Source organism: Rhinopithecus bieti, unplaced genomic scaffold (genome assembly GCF_001698545.2).
Source record: "Rhinopithecus bieti isolate Rb0 unplaced genomic scaffold, ASM169854v2 scaffold_2723, whole genome shotgun sequence".
Classification (NCBI taxonomy): Eukaryota; Metazoa; Chordata; class Mammalia; order Primates; family Cercopithecidae; genus Rhinopithecus; species Rhinopithecus bieti.
The window spans coordinates 3,288,762-3,311,367 of NW_016804119.1; the positions used below are offsets into that span (position 1 = coordinate 3,288,762).

Here is a 22,606-nt window from a genome sequence, read left to right on the forward strand (position 1 = left end):
CATCAAGGCATATGTATTTAAAACTTTACAGAATATGAAATAGCTTCCAGAATGCGGTAAAAGAAGGTTGAGCATGAAACGAAAATTATTTTATTTTGATTTCCACAAAATAATGAAATGTCCTCACAGTCCAAGGAATTGGAAAATGGACATATAAAGAATTTTTATTTTTTCTAGATCCTCAAGGAGAAAAAAGAACATAGTAGTACTTTTTTTTTTTAAAGAGTGGGAAATGTCATGTGTCGTTGGTGGGAGGGGGCACCTTTGAACTTGGGATAGTGGGGAATCTTGCCAGATTCACCAAAATAGGAAATGCACCATCCTAGAAGAGGCGATCACTCTTTTAATTACGCACCTGGAAGAACCCAGGTTCCTTTTCCCTGTCACATCCTCCACCATGTCTCATGTTTGATTGAGGAGCTACTATTGTAAGTTCTGTGGCAAGAGTCAGTGAGAGGTGTCAAGTTGCATTTACACATCATTATGAGATTTTAGAAAACAATTCTTCAGTGAATGTTCTGCTGTATTTTGCAAGTTTTGGAAATGTACATGTTTTTATGTTAATAAACACTAATAGCTTGTTTTGCATCCTTTTTGGAGCAATTTCTAAATGAAGACATGGATCTTTTCCAAATTTTCACTTTTGCAAAGAATGTCACTGTGGCTGCCTCTGTGCATGCTGTCTTCACCAAAAGTGTCTGAGGGTTACTTCACTGGCAGTTCAAAGAATGATTGCTTCTTTTAGGATGGTATACCACAAAAACAAAAATAAATACATGTTTGTTTTATCTTTTGGAAGGCCTGGCTCACGGTGTGATTATAAAATATGAAGTTTCTTGAAAATCTAATGTTTCTTGCTTACATTTTCTTTGAATTTTTTTTGATTGAATCTTTAATTTGAATTTTTGTGTATATCTTTTTGTAGATTATATTTGATTGCTTTTAAAGTTTCAGATTATAAATGTCACAATAGGTTCATATGACGATTGGCAAACCTCTCTATTTCTTTCCATAATTTTGTGGGTTCTTTTATTTTATGCAACAGTCACATTTCATTAAATTCCCACATACTTCGTTTGAGTTTGAATGACCATGAATCTTTATTATGTCTTTCAGTAAAGCTTGTTTGTTTGCTTACAGTTCAGTAATGTTAGGTATATTCACATTATTTATTGGGCTTTCAGAATATGTATGTTCTTGGTGCTTGATAATTTCCCCATGAGCCCCTTATGCTCTCTTTATTTTTCTTTATTTTTTATAGTTTTTGTTTTCCTCCCTGTCAAAATCCCCTTTGAGTTCACGGATTCCTTCTTCTGCCTGATTAAGTCCGCTATTGAACTCATCTAGCGAATTTTTCAACCCAGTTATTGTATGTTTAGCTCGACTTTTTTTCTTTCTTTTGTTTTGTTTTCAGGCAGGGTTTCACCCTTTCCCAGGCTAGAGTGCAGTGGCACAATCTTGGATCACTGCCTCCTCTGCCTCTCGAGTTCAAATGAACCTCCCACTTCAGCCTCCTGAGTAGCTGGGACTACAGGCGTGCACCATCCCACCTGCCTAATTTTTGTAGTCTTTGTAGAGATGGGATTTTGTCATGTTGCCCTGGCTGGTCTCGGAACTCCTGGGCTTAAGCAATTCTCCCACCTTGACCTCCCAGAGTGTTGGAATTACAGGCATGAGCCACGGTGCCCAGCCTCAGAATTTCTTTTTGATTCTAGTTTATAGCTTCTGTCTCTGTTGATACTCTTCTTTGCATGCATAGTTCATATAGTTTTCCTGATGTTGTGAGCTTGTCTGTGTGTGCTGTCTTTTAACTCATTGAGCATTCTTGTGGCTGTTATTTCAGATTCTTTGGTAATTCACATACAGTCAGCCCTCTGTATTCATGGCTCATGTAGCCACAGATGGAACCAACTATGAACTACAAATAGCAAGAAAAAATGGATGGTTTCAAGGAGCATGTACAGTCCTTTTTTTTTCTTGTCATTATTTCCTAAACAATGCAGTTTAACAACTACTTACGTAGCGTTTACATTGTATTAGCTATTATAAGTAATGTAGAGATGATTTAAATCTATGGGAAGATATAAGTAGGTTATATTCAAATAATATGCCTTTTTATATAAGGGACTTCAGTATCCATAGATTTTGGTCTCCTTAGGGAATCTTGGAACCAATTCCCTGCGTATACTGAGGGCGATCCCCATTTCTTTTTAGTTCTTCAAAGCCAAGATGTAAATCACCATTTCTTTAGTGTAGGTTTGTAGAGACTTAATTGGTTTCTTTTTATAGACCATATTTTCCTGTTTCTTTGTAAGCTTTATTATCTTCTTTTGGCACTTCACTATTTGAAAAATCATCTACCTCCCCAGTTACTGGTGGTTGCTTTGTTCAGGGAGGACACTCTGCAGTCAACTCAAGTAGATTCTGGAGACCTCCACACCTTTTCTAGCTGGGGATTTTGTCCTCTCTGGGCCTTTGCTTGTCATCTCTTCATTGAAAATGTTTGCTAGTTTTTACCCAGAAGCTCCCCTGTTGTCTCTCTTTGGTATTACAGACTTTGGTGCTACAGTAAGCTGTAGAGTAAGCACTAGATCTTCACTTAGTGTTTGTCTGTGTTACTGCACACACTGGTTTATGTAAATCATCCTTTTTCTTAGTGGCCCCTAACCTTTCACCTTGTTCTTGTCAGTGCTTATATTCAGGAATAGAGAAACCAGCCCATCAGTTGGTCATCTGAAGAGTCAGGATGTTGGACAGATATTCTGCTCCTTTCCATCCCCTAGATGATCTTGGGAGTTGTAGGTTTCTTTTCTGTTACCCTTGCATGGCAGGGGTTGGGTCTCTGTCAAGTGGATGCTTCAGATTTTCCTTCAGAGCTTCTATACTGTTTGCTTTATGTTGGCCTGAGGTGTAGAAACCTCGTAACTGTTTTCTGGATTTATCCCCGAGGCAATTAGTCTATGAATTGTTGTTAAAATCATTTCACTGTGGTGACTGGAGAGTTTGGGGATTCTTGTTCCTTTATCTTGCTGATATCACTCAGTATAGTTTTATAATTTGTTCACAGAATTCTGAAAATGTTTTGTACTTAAGTGCCATGGTATATATGCTAATGAAAATTTAGAAGTGTGTGTGTGTGTGTTGTTGTTTTTAAGTTAGTGTTACTAAAGTAGGAAGATTATTTCAGTATATTACTAGTTTGTATACTTAAATATTCTTTTTCTGGGTTGCAATCATGTTATCTCTCTTTTTATTTTTTTTTTTTTCTGAGACGGAATTGCGCTCTTGTTGCCCAGGCTGGAATGCGATGGCGCGATCTTAACTCATGGCAAGCTCCACCTCCCAGGTTCAAGCGATTCTCCTGCCTCAGCCTCCCTAGTAGCTGGGATTATAGGCATGTGCCACCACGCATGGCTAATTTTGTATTTTTAGTAGAGATGGGGTTTCTCCATGTTGATCAGGCTGGTCTCGAACTGCCAACCTCAGGTGATCCACCCACCTCGGCCTCCCAAAGTACTGGGATTACAGGCATGAGCCACCATGCCCGGCCACAATCATGTTATCTCTCAATTTTAGTAGATCTAACTCTTTGGCTCTATCTGCTCCTTGCCTTTTTCCCTCCCACCTTTTCTCTTTGCTGCTGCTCAGACATCCAGTGCAGTGGTGAATGACAGGAGGCCTGGCCAACCCCCTTTTCTCTTACTTAATTTAGAGGAAATGAATTCAATGTTTCACTTGTTTGGTGAAATATTTTTCCAGATGAATCCAGTGTTTCACTTGTTGGGTGAAATATATTTCCTTAATAACAGTTTGTGGTTTTTGTTTATTTTTTACAGATGTTCCTTTTTGACATGATTTTTTTTTTTGTTTTTTTTCTTTTTTTTTGAGACAGAGTTTCGCTCTGTCCCCAGGCGGGAGTGCAGTGGCCGTTTCTCAGCCTCGACTGCAGCTCCGCCTCCCGGGTTTTACGCATTCTCCTCGCCTCAGCCTCCTGAGTAGGCTGGGACTACAGGCGCCCGCCCACCCCGTCGCGCCGGCCTAGTTTTTCCTGCAATTTTTTAGGTAGGAGACGGGGTTTCCACCGTGTTAGCCAGGAGGGTCTCGATTCCTGAGCTCGTGATCCGCCCGTCTCGCGGCCCTTCCCAAAGGCTGGCCGCATTACAGGCTTGAGCCCACCTGGCGCCCGGCCCTCTTGACTCACCCCCGACATGATTTTTAAATTTTCTAATAATTTATGCAAGCATATACTGCTGCAGTACATACTGTTTCTATCTTAATCTGTTAAATTTTAATGTATTACACTAATAAACCACCTAATCTTGAATCACTGTTTTATTTATTGGTGGAATGAACTAATAAACTCCATTTGGCTTTTGTTAATGCATAAGTAGCTAAATTTAATGGATAAAATTGCACTTAGATATTTAAATATACGCATTTAATAGTAATTGTAGTAAAAGTTTATATGCTTTTAAAATTTTGTACCATTTCCTCCAGCCTATTATTGAATAAGTACAAAATAAGTAAATGAAGTACTAAGTACGAAGTAAATGAAGTACAATTTATACATTTTCATTGTCCCAAGCATGCTAAAACATGCATGCCTAAGAATAACGATTTAAAAAGTCATCCAAAAAATATGTCATTGACAGATAGCTTCTTATTTCAGTTAATTTAAATGTTTGCACGCATTGGTTTTTATTGACAACATCATCATTTCATAAATCAGCTTATTATCTTTTCACAGTTGAAATTATTTACTTTGTTTTATTTTAATTTTTTTCTTTTCTCTACTTAAGATACAGGCTTGGGAACACAGTTGAACATTGTATCTTAAATGTTTCTATGGCCTTAAAATGTTTTTTCTTTAAAAACTTTTTTATGTGTTTCTTCTTCCCAGTGATTTGCTGAATTTAAAAAATTTTTTTCTATATTATGTGAATGGATTAGTAATGTATTATGTGTGTGCATGTGTGTGCTTATATGATGTTTTTTTTTTTTTTTTTGAGACGGAGCCTCGCTCTGTTGCCAGGCTGGAGTGCAGTGGCATGATCTCGGCTCACTGCACCCTCCACCTCCCAGGTTCAAGCAATTCTGCATCAGCCTCCCCAGTAGCTGGGACTACAGGTGCACGCCACCATGCCCAGCTAATTTTTGTATTTTTAGTAGAGATGGGGTTTCACCATGTTGGCTAGGATGGTCTTGATCTCTTGACCTCATGATCCACCCACCTTGGCCTCCCAAGGTGCTGAGATACAGGCGTGAGCCACCACACCCATTTTATGCAGTTCCAAGTTAATCTTGAACTTGCTTCAAGTTTTCTCAGGCAACCCTCTATCAGTGTACTTTTTGTGCTGTGGTTTGAATGATGGTATTCTCTCCAATATTCATGTAGAAAATCCTTGTTGCAATAGGATTAAAAGATGTTATTTGGGAGGTGATTAAGTCTCTAGGGCTCTGCACTTATCAATGGAATTAGGACCATTTCTAATTATAAGAGACCTCCACATTGAAGGGAGTGCTCCCTTAATTTTCTGCCTTCCATAATGTGAGGACACACTATTCATTTCTGTCCCCAGAAGACTTAGCAACAAGGAATGAGACCCTCCTTCAAGGAATGAGGCCCTCACCAGACAACCAACTTACTGGTACCTTCATCTTGGTCATCCTTGTTTGACAACTATGAGAAATAAATTTGTTGTTTATACATTAGCATCTAAAGTATTTTGTTATAGCAACACAAACTAAGATAGAAATTAGTACCAGAAGTAGGGTGTTGCTATAATAAATAACTAAAAATGTGAAGCAGCTTTGGAAATGAGTAATGCATAGATACTGGCATTCTGAATTCTGAAAAAAGCTGGTTTTGCCATGAGCAGAGCATTAAAGGCAATTCTGGTGAGGGCTCAAAAGAGGAGAGCTGTAGAGAAATCCTGAGTCTTAGAGATTATCTTAAGTGGTTGTGATCAGAATGTTGGTAGGAATGCAGACAGTAAAGGCAATTCTTATGAGGTGTCATGGAAATGAGGAATATTTACTGGAAACTGGAGCAAAGGCTATCTTTGTAACAAAGTAACAGCAAGGAATTTGTCTGGATTATGTCCGTATCCTAGTACTTTGTGGAAAGCAGAATTTAAGAATGATGAAGTAAGATGTTTGGCAGAAAAAAATCTTAAAGCAAATTGTTCAAGTTGTGGCTTGGCTTCTCCGAACTGTTGATAGTAAAATGCAAGAAGAGACACATGAGTTAAAGACATAATTACAAATCAAAGGAGAAGCCCAGTATAAAGATTTGGAAAATTCTCAACCTGGTCATGTACAGAATTAAAAGTGTGTTTAGGAGAGAAAACCAAGGGAGGTGTAGCCAAGCAATGTTTCATAGGATTAGTATGGATAGAAGTAAGCCAGGTCCTGATTATCAAGACAATGGGAGAATGACCCCAAAGACATTTTAAAGATCTTTTGAGACTGCTGTGCCCATTATAGGTCCAGAGTGCCAGGTCCTTGAGGGCAGAGTAGTTTCAAGTGAGGGGCCTAGGGTCCCCTTTGGACTTTGGAACCCTGATACCTCAGGTCTGTGATCTCTGTATTTCAGAGCAGTGCTCCTTGGCTACCCCAGCTGTGGTTCAGGTGGGCCCAAGTGCTACTCTAGCCACCACCACGGAGGACACACACAAATTGTAAACCTTGGCGGCATCCACACAGTGCTAACTGCAAGTGTGCAGAGGGCATGAGTTGTGGACCCATGGCAATGTCCACCTAGATTTCAAGGAATGCCTCAGAGATCCTTGGAGCCCAGGCACAGAAATGCCATAGGGGTGAGGCTGCCACAGAAAGTCCCCACCAGGGCCATGCTCAGTCGACCCATGGAGTTGAGACCACCTCATAGGGTCCCCATCAGAGCCATGTGAAGCAAAGCCATGGAGGAAGTGCCAACTCAGAGTCCCTATTAGGATAAGGTCGAATAGAGCCCTGGGAGCAGGGTCACCCCTGAGACCCCAGAACTGTAGAGTCACCGGTATGTAGCTCAGGAGAGCTACAGGGACTCGACCACAGTGTGTAAGAACTTCCACGTGGGATGATCCCAACAAAACTATTGGGGCAGGGATCCCCAAGACATTGGGGACCCTACCTCTTCTCCAGAATGTCTAGAAGGTGGGTCATGGAGTCAAAGAAGATTATTGTCAAGCCTTAGTATTTAATGTGTGTGCCCTGTTGGGTTTCAGACTTACATGGGAACAGCTATCTCTTCTTTCCTGTTTCTCCCTTTTGGAATTGAAATATCTAACCTGTGTCTGCCCCACCATTGTATTTTGGAAGCACATAACTCATTTGATTTCACAGGTTCACAGTTGGAGAGGAGTTTGCCTCCAGATGAAACACCTTTGAGTCTCACTCATATCTGATTTAGATTGTAGTTAGATGCAGCTCTGGACTATAGACTTCTGAATTGGTACTAGAAAAAGTTAAGGCTTTGGGAGCCATTGGGATGGAATGTATTTTGTGTGTGAGAAGTACATGAATTTAGGGGGGCAGGGATGGAATGCTGTGGTCTGAGTGTTTTTTCTCGTCCACAGTTGATGTTCACTTAATCCCTAATGCCTAATCTCCAAGAATTATGAGGTGTGGCCTTTAGGAAGAGATTGGATCGGGAGGGGTCTGACTTTATCAATGGGATATGGTGTTCTTTTCAATGAGATATCAAAAGACTTATTCTAGGGAATTCACTGCTTTTTGCCCCTCCGTCCCTTCTGCCATGTGGGGAAACAGCGTTCCTCACCTCCAGAGGATGCAGCAACAAGACATCATCTTCGAAGCAGGGATCAGCCCTCAGCAGACATCAGTCCTGCTGACACCTTGATCTGGGGATTCCCCAGCCAGCAGAATCATGAGAAATACATTTCTATTGTTCATAAACTAGTCTCTTTTATTTTGTTATAGCTGCACAGAAAGACTAAGACATATTCAGTTATATAACTCTTGGATTCTGTTGATTCAACTCTCATTTTTAGACATCTGGGTTCAGGTGCTTGCTCTGCTGTTGGCAGGTTGTTGACCTAGGCGAGTTTCTTTGCCTGTCTGTGACACAGTTGTCTTCTAGTAAGCTGGGAAGAAATATTTCTGTCCTAGATTATTATGTCATCATTTGAGTTAGAACATGTAAAGCCTTTGGAGCACATGGGGAGTGTTCCAAAACTTTAGTCCTTGTTGTTGCTCTTGTCGTCAGTTTTTAGTTTCTGACCTTTCTTTAAAGCCACTAAGAACATTGTCATCTCTGAAGACACCACTTGTAATCTAGCTCATCTGGACACCTCACTTGGTGTAACAAATATAATATCTAAAACTTTCATAGGGATAACCATGTGTTTATTTCTTATTTTGTTTGCAGAAGTGAGAAATGTGCACTGATGTAGATAAAATCCTAATCTCCTATTGAATTTTATAAAACCCAAAATTAGGGACACATAATTATCTCACAGATGCTTTTAATGGATATGTCAAAACACACACTTCAATCAAATTGATGTGACAGTTCTCTTCTCATCTTATGTTAAGATAAGAGCTCACCCATTGCTCATCTTGAAATATGTTTTCATTTCAGGGATCTTTGACATTCAGGGATGTGGCCATAGAATTCTCTCAGGAGGAGTGGAAATGCCTGGACCCTATTCAGAAAGCTTTATACAGGGACGTGATGTTGGAGAACTACAGGAACCTGGGCTTCCTGGGTGAGGATAATTTTCCTCTAGAAGTTAGGATCTGCCCTTGTGCATTTTTGTACTTTCCTTATTGTGTTTCTTGGGAGGCCCTACATTATTTGACAGAGATTGAAGCCTTGTTGACTCACAAATAAAAAGCTTCATGGATGTTCTGCTTCCTTCTTTGTACGTTAGTGGTGGTTCCAGAGCTGAGGTACGTATAAAACCTTATGGCAGAGTTAATATATCCAATTCCCTGTTCCTGTTTTCTATCCCTGTGGTTTTTTTTTTTTTTTTTTTTGACACAGTCTCAGTCTGTCACCCAGGCTGGAATGCAGTGGTGTGATCTCGGCACACTGCAACCTTAGCTTCTTGGGATCAAGCCATCTTCCCACCTTAGCCTCCCAAGTAGCTGGGACTATGGGTGTGCAACACCATGCCCAGGTAGAGACAGGGTTTCACTCTGTTGCCCAGGCTGATCTTGAACTCCTGTGCTGAAGCCATCTTCCCGTCTTGGCCTCCGAAAGTGCTGAGATTACAGGCTTGAGCCAGTACGCTTGGCCTATCCCTGTGTTTTTGATTCAGTATTTCTTGGGAGAGAGCTAGATATCTGCATCTTATAGTGTTCCCTAAACATTCAGAAGGAGGCAATCAATGGATGAGTTTGTGAAATATTTTAGAGATTCAACTGCAGTGTTTTCTCTTCTACCTAAACATTAGGCTGGATTCTGGAAAAACCATGGGACATATTCTTTCTTTTTTTTGTAAGCAGGACTCTGTCTTCCTGACCTGAATATTATCTCCATGTTGGAGGAAGGGAAAGAGCCCTGGACTGTGGTGAGCCAAGTGAAAATAGCAAGGAACCCAAATTGGGGGGAATGCATGACAGGCGTGATCACAGGTAAGAGCTCAGATAGGCACAATGGAAGCAGCATGATGAAACTGCGTGTATAAAACTCTGCAAGTGGGAGAGTTCTGTGGGGAAACAAATTTGATTTTCTGTGAGCTCCAAAATTTTTCTTCTTTCCTGCTTATCACTTTGCTCTCCAGACACGTATAAGTTTACCCTTTCACTCTCCACGGGTTGCTGCAGCTCAAACAGAGCAAAGGACAAGACTGTTTTGATGAACCACAGTGTCATCTGAATTCTCTGAACTCTTGATGCTTTGACTCTGTGACATGGGAAGGGCCTTTTCAAAGAAGTCTCTTTCCCGTGTGGTCTCTCCTCCTGTTCTTGATTCCGTCTGATCCTCAGTTCTCTGATCCATATAGATTAGAGCTGAGGGCTCCATAGTCCTGATGCCTGGAGCTTTTCTGGTTCCACCTCATTTTGTATACTTGAAAGTGCTGGTCAGGAGATGGGGAAACATTGGTTGCCCTTCCTTTGAAGCTGAGGTCCTAGAACTACACGGGACTGTCTTCAGCCCTCTTCCTGTTCAGGTCCCTCAGCCATTTTCTTAGTTCTTCTTTGAACACTCTTCTTGGGTATGTGACAGGGGAATGAGTTGGGTCTCCTGAGATTGTTACATAGAAGAATTGTAAAGACAGTTGACACAAAGATCCTCTCTTTATTCTTAGTCCTACACAGGGAGCATATCTCTGTCTTCACACTTAGTTTGGGATCTGTGGACAGAGCAGAGTCTCATTTCAAGATCCCTCACAATCCAACTCCTGTGTTTTTCTCTGTCTTGTTTATGCCTTGGCTATTTCTGATCTTGCATTCTCTTTTATGTTTGTGTGATTTTTTTTGCCTCTGAGACTTGCTTTGAATAAACACATTTCTAGGGTCTGACATTTTATCCTTTTTTCCTGCTGTGATAACCCATCTTGGGGTTATGAATATCTCGTGGACTATCTTATGGAGTGGGTTTACTGGGTAAGAGAAAATTTTTGAAGGAGAGCACTTTGAGTAATGAGTTTTAACATCATCTTGCTACATACAGATGTGACTATTAAAGTCAGAGTAGAATGATCAGCATTTATCATGATATTCAGATAGAGAGCATCACAAGAGCCTGGTTTCTGAGAAATGTCACAAAAGTATCTCTCAAGGGTACTGTGGCAATGTTGATCTCATATACTAATGGTCCTCTTTTTTGAGCTAGCAGTGAATGGTGTAGGAATTTCTCCCATGCCAGGCGCGGTGGCTCATGCCTATAATCCCAGCGCTTTGGGAGGCTGAGGCGGGTGGATCACCTGAGGTTAGGAGTTCTAGACCAGCTGGCCAACTTGGTGAAACCCCGTCTCTACTAAAAATACAAAAATTAGCCGGGCGTGGTGGCAGGTGCCTGTAATCCCAGCTACTCAGGGGGCTGAGGCAGGAGAATCACTTGAACCCGGGAGGCGGAAGTTGTGAGCCGAGATCGTGCCATCGCACTCCAGCCTGGGGGACAAGCTGGGGACAAAACAAGACTTCATCTCAAAAAAAAAAAGAGGAATTTCTCTCAGGGAGAACATTGTCCAAGTTCACAGCTTCATCTCTGCAGGGTGGTTGCCTGAACCACTGCTCATGCCACACTTTTCTTCCCCAGTATTTTTGTTTACAGTGAGTACGACTTTGATCTTGAGGAAGCTAATGAAGTTGAATGAGGCTTATTTTTTTTAAGTCCACAAAGTTTGTTTTAAGCAGCCATTGCTTTCATGTGATGCACTTTCATGTATTATAAATGAACTTTGTTTTTATTTATGTAACAATCAGTTCCATAGTTTTGAGGATACTCAGTTTTCTTTGTTTTATGTTTCTATGTGTGGTAGTGTTGTGTTGGGAAATGCATATTGTTTTATGTATTTTACAAGATTTCCTTCTCTAGTACAGATGGTATAGCTCAGCAGCAGTTTCCCTAAAACTTATACAAACTCCATAGTGTTGTGTTGACAGTTTCAGTCATTGCTTTTACTTCTGTTTCACCTGACTTCATTCCTACTATGAAAGTATATGTTTGTCAGTTAAATTGATTACAGTTTTAAGTTGGAAATTTTAATATCTTGAACATAATTTTTTAAGTTACTATCTTAATTGTGGAAATACCATTTAATAGATTGATCATTCTTTGTTATATAACATACATTGCTTTTCTGTAATAAGTTTCAGTTTCCTAAATATAGCTTGCTGAGTGTTCAAATTGCACTGTTTTTTTCTTTCTTGGAACAAATGCTATATTATAATGACTATTCTCCTGTCTACATTCATGTCCATCATGTTATACTGAATCATTATTTAAAAATCTAACTTCATTTTACGCTTAGCCCGTTTCTTACACTTCAGGGGCTTCTCTACTATTTATAAAACCTATATATTTTTTCATGATGCTCAAGCAATGAAGAATAAATTCTCTTAAAAACTTGTATTGGGCCAGGAGCAATCCCAGCACTTTGGGAGGCCAAGGCGGGCGGATCATTTTGAGGTCTGAGGTCAGGAGTTCAAAACTAGCCTGACCAACATGGTGAATCCCTGTTTCTACTAAAAGTACAAAAAAATTAGCCAGGTGTGGTGGTGCATGCATGTAATCTCAGCTAGTTGGGAGGCTGAGACAAGAGAATTTCTTGAACCCAGGAGACAGGCGTTGCATTGAGCTGAGATCACGCTGCTGTACTTCAGCCTGGGTGACAGAGGAAGAACACTCTGTCTCTAAAAAAAAAAAAAGAAAAAAAAAAAAAAAAAAAAAAAAAAAAAAAAAAAAAAAAAAAAAAAAAAAATTTTTTTTTTTTTCAAAAAAAAGTTTTCCCTATATTTTCTTCTAGAATTTTGTAGCTTGAAGTCTTACATGTAATTCTTTATTCATCTTGAATTAATTTTTGTATATGATGAGAGATAGGAGTCCAGTTTCATTCTTCTGTTTATGGCTAGCCAGTTTTTCTAGCATCCTTGTTGAATAGAATGTCTTTTCCCAATTGTTTTTGTTGACTATAAAAGATCAGGTGGTTGTAGGTGTGTGGCTATATTTCTGGGTTTCCTATTCTGTTTCATTGGATAGCTTTCTATTTTAATGTTAGCATTTATATCTAGAGATTTTCTATCTTAGCACTCTTTTCTGCATTCACAAGTATTGGTATGTTCTATTTTCATTTTCCTTTGTTTTGAGATTTTTTAAAATTTCCCTTGTGATTTCTAATTTGACATATTGGCTGTTTAAGTGTATGGTTTTATTTGTTTTTGTTTTTGTTTTTTGAGATGGAGTTACGCTCTTGTTGTCCAGGCTGGAATGTAGTGGTGCAACCTCAGCTCACTGTAACCTCCACTTCCTGGGTTCAAGCGATTCTCCTGTCTCACCCTCCCGAGTAGCTGGGATTATAGGTGTCTGCCACCACGCCTGGGTTTCACTATGTTGGCCAGGCTGATCTTGAACTCCTGACCTCAGGTGATCCACCTGCCTCTGCCACCCAAATTGCTGGGATTACAGGTGTGAGCCACCACACTGGCCTAAGAGTATGTTGTTTCCACATATTTGTTGATAATCTAATTTTCTTTCTTGATCTCTAGTTTTATTTTATTATGATGGGATAAGTTATGCTTTATGATTTTAGTCTTTAAAAAGTTAAAAAAAATTTTCTTTTCCAATATTTCTTTTGAAAATGTTTCATGTGCAGTTCTGAAAATTTGTATTGCGCTATTTTGGATGTTGTGTTATGCATATATAGGTTAGGTTCAATTTGATGTATAGTTTAGGTTCTCTAGTTCCTTATTTTTCTTCTGATTGTCCTATTTATAAGTAAAAATAGGCCATTGAGGTCTCTTATTATTACTGTGAAACTACTTCTCCCTTTAGTTGTATTAATTTTGCTTCACATATTGAGGATTGCTATAATAGGCACATATTATTATATCTTCCTAGTTAATTCACCTTTCCATCATTATATAATGCCCTTCTTTGTCTCCAGTTTTAACATAAAGTCTATTTCGACTGACATCAGTTTAGCCACCGCTGATGTCTTTCTGTTACCATTTATAGGGGATATCTTTTTTCATCCCTTCAATTCAGCTTACGTATGTCCTTTGAATTAAAATGAGTATTTTCTGGATAGTGTGTAGGTGAAGCCAGTTTTAGAAATTCATTCAGCCAGTCTCTGTCTTCTGACTGTGGAGTATAAACCACTTACATTTAATGTAATTACTGATAGAAAAGGACTTATATTGCCGTTTTGTTAAGTGTTTTCTGTATCTCTTTTAGATTTTTTTTGTTCTGTTTCTCTTACTGCCTTCGTTTTCATATAGTTGATTTTTTTTTCCTGAAATGGTTTTACTTCCATTGTGTGTGTCTTCTATACATTCTTTGTGGTTACTGTTGCAATTACAGAAAACACTTTTGATTTATAACATCCTATTTTAAACTAATAACAGCTTAACTTCAGTTACATACAAAAATGACTTTTTTACAGATCTGCTTCCATGTTGTGTTTTGATATCCCAGTCACTTTCATCGTATGTACTGTGTCTCCATTAACATATATTTAAACCTTGACAAGAGTCTCCTGCTTTCTTTGTTTTCTCAAATCTTCGCCTGTTGTGCTAGGGTCCTCATTCTGTACCCCATGTCTCCTTAACATTCTTGTACTATCAATAAAGTTTTATGGTGTCTTTATGTGTGTGTACAAAATGAATTCATCCATCTCCTCTTCATGGCAGTTTTCAGGTTTTTTCTTAAGGACTGAATTGTAAGAACAGTCTTTCACATATCTCCTGATAGGTAGGGTTGTTGAGCATATACCTGGAAATAGAACTGATGGGACATTCAATTTGATAAATTTCATAGCAAATATTATAGAGACATAATCTGTTTTCTTCTCATATCATCATACCACCTCCTTTTTAATTGTCTTCCCTTGTTGTCCGTCACCCATAGTGTATTTCTCACGTTTAAGTATTGTTCAATGCTACTTCTACATTAGTTTCTCTTTTCTTCCAAAGCCAGGATTTTAGCTGTTTCTTGTGCAATTACATTCCCACAGCTCTGCAAGCACACAAACCTTGCTGCCCCATGCTTATTACTCCTTGCTCTCCCCGCTTGCCCTTTCTCCTCCTGGGCCTTTCCTAACATATTACTTTGGTCCAGATGGACTACCCAGTTACTGCCTCGCACATTAATTTTATACTTCCATTATTGCAGAACTCCCTCACCTCCCATGCTGCTCTCATTCTGTAAGGGGTTACCCCTACTCATTCACTTGACCACTGTCTGATAACACTGCCTAAATCGATATGTGCAGGGGATGATGACTCAGAAACCGTTCGTTATTCATGATGGACGGCTGAATAATCCTTTTGGCAACACAGCATTGCAGGGAGCTGAAGGTCCGTGGGACGTGACCAACCCAGCATTCCACTGGAGGCTATATGATCAAACAGCAAATTGTTTATCATGAATGCAGGATGTGGGCAAACTCATGACTGCTCCTGCTGACGGAAGTTTTGCTGGAGGCAATCACTCCCTGGTGCCAAGGTTATCTACTGTGATATCTAGAGCCTGTTGTTTGAGGAATGCAGTCTTGCAAACCTACTTTGGGCTGAGCAGCTGACCCCTTCTTCCACTCTCCTTCTCACTATCTCTCTTGCCTAGTAAATACAGAGGGCTGTGGAAAGCTCAGGGCCCTTGTCCACTAGAGGCAAGATGCCCCCTGACCCCTTCTTCCAAATATACTCTTTTGTCTCGTCTTTTATTCCCGCATTCGCCCCCTTTGTTCAGTTCCCGTAGGTCCATGCGGGTTACATAGTGGCACCCCAAACAGCGACAGAATCAGGTGCTCTACACAAAATGGCTCTTGAATTATTTCTACACTCTTGATATTTGGGTTGACCTGTTATCTGCACTGCTTGTTTGGGAAGTTGTTTTTAAAAACATGTTTGATGTTGCAAACCCAGATTCTCATATCTTAGTTTCTTTGTAAATTGGGTATAGATACATAAATCCTGTGGGCATATTTAGTGTGCTTGTTTGTTAAATAATGATAACTTACCTAAAGACTTTTTAAACAAGTTAATACTGTTAGCTAGCTTAGAATATTGCATGTTTTATAGTAAAGACTGACAAATTTGTTTAATAACATGTATCAACATTGTTTCATGTTTATAATGAGATAGCATATTGGCTTTACCTTAGTCAGCATGGCTAGCTACATCAGATACCATAGATAGGGTGGTTTAAACAGCAGAAATTGACTTTTCACAGATCTAGGTGGTGCGAAGTTCAACATGTCAGAGCCAGCCACTTTGGTTCTTGGTGTGGGCTTTTTTCTGGTGTGCCATGGCTGACTCTTTTTGTGTTCTCATGTGGCAGAAAGATTGCCATGCAAAAAACAGAAGCTTTTTCACATCTCTTCTAATTGCATTCCTGAAGTTCTATGCACCATCCTGACGTAATTGCCGCCCAAAGACCACACTTCCAAATACTGTATCACATTGAGGATGGGACCTTAGCATAGGAATTTTGGCAGACATAAGTCTTTATATCAGAGCAGTCTACATTGTATCTGTAAGTTTTCATTTTGCAGTTTGTTCCAAACAGTGTTGTCTTTTATCTTAGTTCATACATTTTCCAAGTGCAATCTCTGTATCATACATGTTTTGTGGCCAGTGAACTGGATAATTAAAGACAATAAACAGGACTGGGTACGGTGGCTCATGCCTGTAATCCCAGCACTTTGGGAGGCAGAGGTGGGCAGATTGTTTGAGCTCAGGAGTTCCAGACCAGCCTGGGCAACATGGCAAAACCTCATCTCTACCAAAACTACAAAAAAATTAACCAGGCATGATGGTGTGCCTCTGTGGTCCCAGCTCTCAGGAGGCTGAGGTGGGAGAATCGCTTGAGCCTCTGAGTTGGAGGTTGCAGTGAGGTGAGATCATGCCACTGCACTCCAGCCTGGGTAAGAGAGTGAGACTCCATCTCAACCAAAAGCAAAAAAAGACAGTGAATACATAGAGAGTTACTCTATTGTTTGTTACATAGTTGTAGGCACGAAATTGTAACTGGGATTTCTGATTTCCTTTCCCAAGTTTTATTCTTTTTTTGAGGCAGTCTCTCTCTGTCGCCCAGGCTGAAGTGCAGTGTCGCAATCTTGACTGACTGCATCCTCCCCTTCTGGGTTTATGTGACTCTCGTGCTTCAGCCTTCTGAGTAGTTGGGATTACAGGCATGCACTGTCACACTTGGCTAATTTTTCATATTTTTAGTAGAGATGAGGTTCACCATGTTGGCCTGGCTAGTCTCGAACTCTTGGCCTCAAGTGATCTGCCCGCCTTGGCCTCTCAAAATGCTGGGAATATAGGTCTGAGTCACTATACCTGTTCCTTTTTTTTTTTTTTTTTTTTTTTTTGAGACGGAGTCTCGCTCTGTCGCCCAGGCTGGAGTGCAGTGGCCGGATCTCAGCTCACTGCAAGCTCCACCTCCCGGGTTTACGCCATTCTCCTGCCTCAGCCTCCCGAGTAGCTGGGACTACAGGCGCCCGCCACCTCGCCCGGCTAGTTTTTTGTATTTTTTAGTAGAGACGGGGTTTCACCGTGTTAGCCAGGATGGTCTCGATCTCCTGACCTCGTGATCCGCCCGTCTTGGCCTCCCAAAGTGCTGGGATTACAGGCTTGAGCCACCGCACCCGGCTTTTTTTTTTTTTTTTTTTTTGAGATGGAGTCTTGCTCTGTCGCCCAGACTGGAGTGCAGTGGCGAAATCTCGGCTCACTGCAACCTCCGCCTCCTAGGTTCCAACAATTCTCCTGCCTCAGGATCCCGAGTAGCTGGGATTATAGACATTGTGCCACCAATGCCCAGCTGATTTTTACTTTTAGTACAGATAGGGAGTTTCACTCATGTGGGCCAAGGCTAGTCTCCAAACTCCTGACCTCGTGATCCACCTGCCTCGGCTCCCCAAAAATGCTGAACAGGCGTGAGCCACTGCGCCTGCGACACTGCCAAATTTTCATTGTTTATTATGTTAATTATTACCTGTCTTCTCATCCAAGTACTAACCAGTTCTGACACTGCTTAAGCCTTCTGAGATCAGATAGATCAGATGCATTCACGGTGTATGGCCATAGACATATTTACCTTTTTTTTTTTTTTTTTTTTTTTTTTTTTTTTTTTTGAGACGGGAGTCTTGCCTTCACCCAGGCTGGAGTGCAGTGGCTGGGATCTCAAGCTCACATGCAAGCTCCGCCTCCGGGATTTACGCCATTCTCCATGCCTCAGCCTCCGAGTAAGCTGGCTCACAGCGCCCGCCACCTCGCCCGGCTAGTTTTTTTGGTATATTTATTAATAGAGACGGGTCTTCACCATGTTAGCCAGGATAGGTCTCGATCTCCATGACCTCGTGATCCGCCCGTCTCGGCCTCCCAAGGGCTGGGATTACAGGGCCTGAGCCACCGTGCCCGGCCTTTTACTTTCTTTTATCTTTAAAAGCCCAGTGGATGTCAACATATTTTCTAGTTATCATATGCTGCCTCTAGACTATAAGTTCTTGCTTATTATTAATGGAGAAGTGCTTAGAATTTCATACTATAAATTTGTATTTTGTGGTTGTTCATTATTTACCTGCTGGTTTTATCACAGGCTATTAGAATGTTTTATTTATTAATTTTTTTTTTTTTTTTTTTTTTGAGACAGAGTCTCGCTCTATCTCCCAGGCTGGAGTGCAGTGGCCAGATCTCAGCTCACTGCAAGCTCCGCCTCCCGGGTTTACGCCATTCTCCTGCCTCAGCCTCCCGAGTAGCTGGGACTACAGGTGCCGCCACCTCGCCCGGCTAGTTTTGTATTTTTTAGTAGAGATGGGGTTTCACCGTGTTCACCAGGATGGTCTCGAACTCCTGACCTCGTGATCTGCCCGTCTCGGCCTCCCAAAGTGCTGGGATTACAGGCTTGAGCCACCGCGCCTGGCCTATTAATTTATATTATGATTATTAGTATTTACCATTACAGTATATCTTGCTGTGGTTTTAGCATTTATTTGTATGAAATAAATATATGTAACTTTTTTTCTCTTCTATTATGAGGGAGCCATATGTTTACTGCCGGTTGGTGTGTCATTTGGGGTCAGTGGTTGCAAAATACTTGTTTTGGTGCTCATATATGTTTGCACAACACGAGTCTTTTGGTCAAAGGATGTTTGAAACTAGGCTTTCCTAAAATTGATTTGAATTACATGTGATCACTCTTTACTACAGAATTCTATTCATTTTGCATTTCTACAAATAGAAGATCATGGTAGAAAAGTTTCACAACTTGCCAGTATATTATGTTTAGTGTAGTGTGTTTTCCGTATAAAATGATATTTACCAATAATAGTTATTTTAAAACCCCATGTTCATTATATTTTGCAGGTATCTCTCCTAAACGTGTGATCAAGGAATTACCACGAATACAGAACAGTAACACAGGAGAAAAATTCCAAACAGTGATGTTGGAAGGACATGAAAGCTATGACATTGAAAATGTTTACTTCAGGGAAATCCACAAAAATCTACAGGACCTTGACTTTCAATGGAAAGATGGTGAAATAAATTGTAAAGAAGTGCCAATGACCCATAAAAACAATCTTACTGGTACAAGAGTTCGACATAGTCAAGGGGACGTAGAAAACAAGCATATTGAAAATCAGCTTATATTAAGCTTTCAGTCTGGTCTGGCTGAATTGCAGAAATTTCAAACTGCAGGGAAAATTTATGAATGTAATCAAATTGAGAGGACAGTTAATAATGGTTTTTTAGCTTCACCACTTCAAAGAATTTTTCCTAGTGTCCAAACCAACATTTCTAGGAAATATGGGAATGATTTTTTGCAGCTTTCGTTACCTACACAAGATGAGAAAACATACATTGGGGAAAAACCTTACATAGGTAATGAGTGTGGCAAAGCCTTTAGAGTGTCTCCAAGTCTTATTAATCATCAGATGATACATACGACAGAGAAACCTTACAGATGCAGTGAGTCTGGCAAAGCCTTTAATCGGGGCTCACTACTAACAGTACATCAGATAGTCCATACAAGAGGGAAACCATATCAATGTGATGTATGTGGCAGGATCTTCAGACAAAATTCAGATCTTGTAAATCACCGGAGAAGTCACACCGGAGACAAGCCCTACATATGTAATGAATGTGGCAAGTCCTTTAGTAAAAGTTCTCACCTTGCAGTTCATCAGAGAATTCATACTGGAGAGAAACCTTACAAATGTAATCGATGTGGGAAGTGCTTTAGTCAGAGTTCCTCTCTTGCAACTCATCAGACAGTTCATACTGGAGACAAACCCTACAAATGTAATGAGTGTGGCAAAACCTTTAAACGGAACTCAAGCCTTACTGCACATCAGATAATCCATGCAGGAAAGAAACCATACACATGTGATGTATGTGGCAAGGTCTTTTACCAAAATTCACAACTTGTAAGGCACCAGATCATTCATACTGGAGAGACACCTTACAAATGTAATGAATGTGGCAAGGTCTTCTTTCAACGTTCACGTCTTGCAGGTCATCGGAGAATTCATACTGGAGAGAAACCTTACAAATGTAATGAATGTGGCAAGGTCTTCAGTCAACATTCACATCTTGCAGTGCATCGGAGAGTTCATACTGGAGAGAAACCTTACAAATGTAATGAATGTGGCAAAGCCTTTAATTGGGGCTCATTACTCACTATACATCAGAGAATTCATACCGGAGAGAAACCTTACAAATGTAATGTGTGTGGCAAGGTCTTTAATTACGGTGGATACCTTTCAGTTCATATGAGATGTCATACTGGAGAGAAACCGCTCCATTGTAATAAATGTGGCATGGTCTTCACTTACTATTCATGCCTAGCACGTCATCAGAGAATGCATACCGGAGAGAAACCTTACAAATGTAATGTGTGTGGCAAGGTCTTCATTGACAGTGGAAACCTTTCAATACATAGGCGAAGTCATACCGGAGAGAAACCTTTCCAGTGTAACGAATGTGGCAAGGTCTTCAGTTACTACTCATGCCTAGCACGTCATCGGAAAATTCATAGTGGAGAGAAACCTTACAAATGTAATGATTGTGGCAAAGCCTATACTCAGCGTTCAAGCCTCACTAAACATCTAGTAATTCATACTGGAGGGAACCCTTACCACTGTAATGAGTTTGGCGAGGCTTTTATCCAAAGTTCAAAACTTGCAAAATATCACAGAAATCCTACTGGGGAGAAACCACACAAATGTAGTGAATGTGGTAGAACTTTTAGTCATAAAACAAGTCTGGTGTACCATCAGAGGAGACATACTGGAGAGATGCCATACAAATGTATTGAATGTGGGAAAGTCTTTAATTCCACTACAACCCTTGCAAGGCATCGGAGAATTCATACTGGAGAGAAACCTTACAAATGTAATGAATGTGGCAAGGTCTTCCGTTATCGCTCAGGCCTCGCACGTCATTGGAGTATTCATACTGGAGAGAAACCTTACAAATGTAATGAGTGTGGCAAAGCCTTTAGAGTACGTTCAATTCTGCTTAATCATCAGATGATGCATACTGGAGAGAAACCTTATAAATGTAATGAATGTGGTAAAGCTTTTATCGAAAGGTCAAACTTGGTTTACCATCAGAGAAACCATACTGGAGAGAAGCCATACAAATGTATTGAATGTGGCAAGGCATTTGGGCGGCGGTCTTGCCTCACTAAACACCAACGAATTCATTCTGGTGAAAAACCTTATAAATGTAATGAGTGTGGCAAATCTTACATTAGTCGCTCAGGCCTTACTAAACATCAGATAAAACATACTGGAGAGAACCTTACAACTAAACTCAATGTGGAAAGGCCTTTAGACGTTGTCCTAACTTCTGGGATCCCCAAATAATTTATACTTAACTGATATAATCTGTCTATTTGTCCCTTCCCTTTGAAGTCTCATGTGGAATTGTAATCTCCAGCATTGGAGGTGGGGCCTAGTGGGAGGCAACTGGATGATGGAGGTGGATTTCTCAAGAAAGGTTTAGTACCATCCCCTTGTTGCTGTCCTTGTGATAGTGAGTTCTCATGAGCTCTGGCTGTTTAAAAGTGAATGGCAGGGCCAGGCGCCTAGCTCATGCTTGTAATCCCAGCACTTTGGGAGACTGTGGACGGATCACTTGAGGTCAGGCATTCAAGAGCAGCCTGGCCAACATGGTGAAACCCTGTCTCTGCCAAAAATAAAAAACATTAGCTGGGCTTTGTGGCAGGTACTTTGTAGTACCAGCTACTCAAGAAGATGAGTCAGGAGAATTGCTTGAACCCTGGAGGCAGAGGCTGCAGTGACCCGAGATCGTGCCACTGCACTCCAGCCTGGGCGACAGAGTGAGACTCCGTCTCACACACACACACATACGCATGCATGAAAGTAAATAGCACCTCCCTCTTGTTTGTTCCCCTTCTGGCTATGTGACATGCCCACTCCCCCTTCACTTTCCACCATCATTTTAACCTTCCCGAGGCTTCCCCAGAGGGTGAGCAGATGGCAGCACCATGTTTCCTGTAAAGCCTGCAAAATTGTGAGCCAATTAAACCTCTTTATACATTAGCCTCAGGTATTTCTTTCTAGCAATGCAATTATGGCCTAATACATTTACACATGAAGTGAATAATATAGCTAAGTTTTAAGCAAGTGTTCACTAGGCATAAGAATATACATCCTGGGCCAGGCGCGGTGGCTCAAGCCTGTAATCCCAGCACTTTGGGAGGCCAAGACGGGCGGATCACAAGGTCAGGAGATCGAGACCATCCTGGCTAACACGGTGAAACCCTGTCTCTACTAAAAAATACAAAAAACTAGCTGGGCGAGGTGGCAGGCGCCTGTAGTCCCAGCTACTCGGGAGGCTGAGGCAGGAGAATGGCGTAAACCCGGGAGGCGGAGCTTGCAGTGAGCTGAGATCCGGCCACTGCACTCCAGCCCGGGTGACAGAGCAAGACTCCGTCTCAAAAAAA

At 40.8% G+C, this 22,606-nt stretch overlaps 1 protein-coding gene across 2 annotated transcripts in view; it reads left to right on the forward strand.

Annotated features, from left to right (window-relative positions):
- The window catches only part of ZNF841 (zinc finger protein 841), a 31,782-nt gene extending 9,983 nt beyond the window's left edge, over window positions 1-21,799 (forward strand). Inside the window, exons 4-6 of one of the 2 annotated variants that reach the window (XM_017864777.1) lie at window positions 8,603-8,729; window positions 9,469-9,600; window positions 19,000-21,799. In XM_017864777.1, the coding sequence (XP_017720266.1) occupies window positions 8,603-8,729; window positions 9,469-9,600; window positions 19,000-21,503 (2,763 nt within the window). In that variant the 3' untranslated portion in view covers window positions 21,504-21,799. The remainder of the gene's footprint in view (window positions 1-8,602; window positions 8,730-9,468; window positions 9,601-18,999) is intronic. The other variant, XM_017864786.1, reaches the window with a different exon arrangement.
- Window positions 21,800-22,606: the final 807 nt, after the last annotated feature.